This window comes from Mitosporidium daphniae (assembly GCF_000760515.2).
Source record: "Mitosporidium daphniae strain UGP3 chromosome Unknown contig-218, whole genome shotgun sequence".
Lineage (NCBI taxonomy): Eukaryota > Fungi > Microsporidia > Mitosporidium > Mitosporidium daphniae.
Genome location: NW_013546602.1, coordinates 115 through 4,284, shown reverse-complemented (window position 1 = coordinate 4,284; position 4,170 = coordinate 115). Strand labels below are relative to the sequence as shown.

Sequence of the window (4,170 nt, the reverse complement as noted above, 5' to 3'; positions counted from 1 at the left end):
TGTTTTCGTAGCTAAAGGGCCTATTGGAAAAGAAAAAAGAGACAACACCTATCGCAAGAGCTCAAATATGATGTGAACGCATATGTGGCCAGAGCAGTGAAAAAAATTAAAATCGAATCCAGCAGGATGAGTCTGGATATACCAATAAGGCCGTTGTCTAATTGTCAGATATAAAACACACACCAAACAATAGGCACGTGGCTACGAAAACAGATGTCCATTTATCCATGTTCATATTGATACATGACATGAATACAAGGGGAATAGCAAGAGCACCCAGGGTGGCAATGCAAATTCGCATAGAGATGTAATTTACATGGGGCGGATAGTGTTCCCCAGACGGAAACGTATATGAGCCATTGTATTTAGAAAGATACCCGGCAAACCCAATAAACATTTTTCCAAGCGGGGGATGTACATCCGTATAGAAAGTGTGATTCAAGTAATAGCTACCAAATTTTCCAAAATGAGCCTCATCCCAACTATGTGTGTTATCATGCTAGAGTTAGTCTTACATGACCGTGGATCCATTTGATATTCCATAGAAGCGTGTACAAAGAGCCAGGATCGAAAACAAACAAAGAAAGGAATATGTAAATTTCTTTGACGGATATTTTGAACATTTAATGAAGCAATCATGAAGATTTCCTTTTGAAGAAGATGGCTGCACCATTAAAAATTAAACGAAACCCCATCATCAATGGTGATGTCTTTTTGATCAAGCAATAATTGCTTAAAAATAAATGCACTCAATGGTTTGAGGTTATCTTTTTATAAATAAATCACTTTTTGGATTTAAAGTATGCTTTAAATAAGGAATGTCGGCTGGTCTGCTGTGATTGGCCTTTCGTAGATGCGACAGCAGTGGATATCCTTTTGTTTTTCTCCACATACACAAGGTCGGATCCACCTGTCAATGAAGAAAGCGATTTGTGAGGCGAGGTTGACGCTCTTAATTGGGCCTCCGAGGAGACATATCCTGTGTCGGGGCCATCAATGTCATCTGCAGAGGTGCCCAGATTTTCATCCTCAGCCACTTCGGTCTATATGATTTATGAAATGGCCTTACTTCAGAAGCCAATATTATACATTTTAACAACTCTAACTGCTCTTTTTGGGTCGAATATACCAAGGAGTGTCTATTTTTTTTCATTCCCTCCAATTCCGTGATCACTTTGAAAGTATAGCCTTGGTCAATAAGAAACTGCTGGCGTTTGGTGGAATAAAACATTTCTTCGGTATCTTTTGACACTAAGGAATAAAAATAGGCATTAAATCCATCGTCCATTCGTCGCTTAGCACGGAGAATACGTCCTAAAGAAAACAGATTCAATTATCGTACCCAATCGCTGTGCCTCTTGCCTTCTCGATCCATAATGTGATGATATCTGGATGAGACACGTGGCTTCAGGAAGATCAATGGACGTGTCTCCAACTTTGGAAAGAAATATGGTGTTAAGATTTGGGTTGTTTTGAAATTGATGCAATATCCGCATCCGTTCAACTTGAGAGGTTGGGCCATAAATGAATGGCTTTTTCAACTTGAGCGCATAAGCCTAGTGATAACAACAGTTTGTTAAAAACACCCCTACTTTGAGGGCATAAACATTATCTGAAAAAACGATTATCTTGTCGCCCTTTTTTTCATGGCTATCGATCAGATATTGGCACGCTTGAAACTTGTTTGGATTCATGACGTAAAAAAGACGCCTTCGCCTACCAGAAGCCCCAAGATATTCGCGATAAAAATCAGAAGTCATTGGACACCAAATTTCAGAGCACTTCACAGTGGCTATGTGGCCTTGACGGCTTAGGTCGAGCCAGTTGGCCTCATAAAGCTTGGGGCCGATCAGAAAATTTAGATCGGCAATTTTATCGTCCTCCCTAACTAGGGTTGCAGTAAGTCCCAATTTTGAATGAGCAGCCACGGTGGTCAAAACGCGGCGGAAAACATTGGCAGGAACGACATGCACTTCGTCAAGTAACAATAGGCCCCTAAATTTTAAGAACCAAAATACCACTCGATCTTTTTTATGCACGTCATCATACGCTGAGCCTCGTAAGATCGCTTCCCACTAAAAGCAACCATTGTGTATGTGGTGATTATAACCAAAGCGGATTGAGGGTGGTCATCATCATCGTTGATCACAATAGACGATTCCTTGGTTGAAGACGTAAATCGTGCCATCAAATCGGGAGAAATAGTAGAAAATTGACGGAACTGTTGATACCATTGTTCAACGGCTACGCCAGACGTACACAAAACAAGGGTGCTTTTTTTGATTGTACTAGTGGCAGCAATGCCAACCAATGTCTTTCCAGCACCACAAGGAAGGACAATTATTCCAGATCTTGCTCTTGCATTTCCAAACATTTTTGATAATGCAACTTCTTGATACGGTCTGATGGAGGTGGTTGCTGTCAAGTGAATATCTAACGGAAAGTTCCGAAGGTCATTTAGAAAATCGTATTCCTCTAACATTGGATAGTCAATTTCAATGCATCTGCGCTTCACCAGCTCAACTGAGCCTGCTGGGATTTCAAAAGAAAATGTCGAGTTTTCAATTTCATTTGTCTCCTCTGAAAATGGGATATCAATAGAAGAATCCTTTGCTAAAGATAGGGAGTAATTATCTGAAGAAGGTGGTAATGATTTCCTTGCCTCTGCAATTATAGGATCTTTTAAAAGCATCTGTATGATATCAGGAAATGCAGTTTCGATCCAATATCGACCTTGATGCAGGACCAATTTAACTTTGCCATAACTTAGGGTGCAGGTTCGAATAAACGAAACCAACGCTGTGGGCAATTCGGTCTTACTGAATCGGTCTAAAACATCAATAATTGCATCGGTTTCAAGTCCAACCGATACAGCGGCATAAAGGGAATATGGTGTAATTTGATATTCGTGAATAATATTTGGTCTATGATAAGGCAAAAGACATACCTACTAACTGGTTCAGAAATGGCAATTAAAAAATCTTGTGCCATTGAAAACGCAGGAGAAAAGGTCTCTAAGAAAATCCTTCCATCCTCATTAACATAAATCGGCTTTTGAGAAGAATTTGCTCTTAATGAGATAAAAAAAGGCGATGTGCTAGATGCAGATGACGTAAATAGGTGAGATATCGGAAGTTCTGGATCCGAAGGTGAAAAATACGAATGGCTAGAGCATTCGAATGAGTTTCCTGCAGAGACATCTTGCAAAAATGATGCTTTTGGAGTATCAACATCCATTAAAATTTAAAAATTACGGCTAACATGACCATTATTTGCCAATTCGACAAAGCCAAAAAATCGGTTTTGCTATGGGGTTTCCCTAATCCCAATACAGCTCTAAATCAACACACGGAAGCACTGCAGAATACATAGCTCGGCTGCTTGGCATTACGATCACTTTAAGAAACTCTTCTACCGTGAAGTGGCTCCACATTTGGCCTTTTTTGTTGCTCTAGATCGCAATTTCTTCCTTTCTATTTCTTGGGGTTGGATAAATATAAACAGCCTGTCAAGAAAAACATGCAAACGCCGCATATATTTTTAACGCATCATGATTTGCTTGCCCCAGGATTTTGAAAATATTTTCAGACGTGATGATGGCTTGTAAACGCAAAATCACACATTTTTCAGACTCTTCATGGGATAGAAGAATCGTGCTAAGGACCACTTGATTCTGATTTCGCTTGAAATTTCACGCAGAGCATATATAGTATTTTGGAAATGAGCTCATCTCTTTAGATCGTTAGCGATTTAACCGAAAATCAAATCTATCCGCTGCTGAAGAGACGGTATGTAGCTGGCACGTGTATTCTTCTCGAATGCGGTGTAATTTTGTTACTTTCCATACCACCCCAAGTAGATCACCAAAAATCCGAGGCCTCTTTTGTTCACACCAATCTTATTGGCAATTACTGCATGCTTTCAACCCACCATCTGCGGCTTGGAGTCAGCTTGATGCTTAAATTGCATAGCATGCTGCAAAATGGCGTATCAAGTTGATCGCCAGTAGAGTCAAGCTATGTTTGTGTAAATAACCCTTTTTATAATCAGCTTGTCGTTCGAGTACCTTGCGTCCACGCTAAAATAAGATCACACCACACAAGTCTACTCAATTAGAGGGAATCTTGGCACTCGAAATTTTTAGGCAACCGATTTATTAATGGGCCATTA

General features: G+C 40.0%; 2 protein-coding genes across 2 annotated transcripts; both read right to left on the bottom strand.

The window, feature by feature from the left end:
• Positions 1-157: 157 nt before the first annotated feature.
• Positions 158-531, bottom strand: DI09_218p20 (dolichyl-phosphate-mannose-protein mannosyltransferase 2; the record flags this gene model as incomplete). The annotated part of the gene is made up of 2 exons (XM_013383044.1): positions 158-482; positions 521-531. 2 exons carry the CDS (start codon positions 529-531, stop codon positions 158-160), a joined length of 336 nt encoding a protein of 111 aa, XP_013238498.1.
• Positions 532-782: 251 nt separating this feature from the next.
• On the bottom strand, positions 783-3,237 carry DI09_218p10 (uncharacterized protein; the record flags this gene model as incomplete). The annotated part of the gene is made up of 6 exons (XM_013383043.1): positions 783-1,043; positions 1,070-1,314; positions 1,343-1,556; positions 1,587-1,995; positions 2,022-2,924; positions 2,948-3,237. 6 exons carry the CDS (start codon positions 3,235-3,237, stop codon positions 783-785), a joined length of 2,322 nt encoding a protein of 773 aa, XP_013238497.1.
• Between the last annotated feature and the right edge of the window lie 933 nt (positions 3,238-4,170).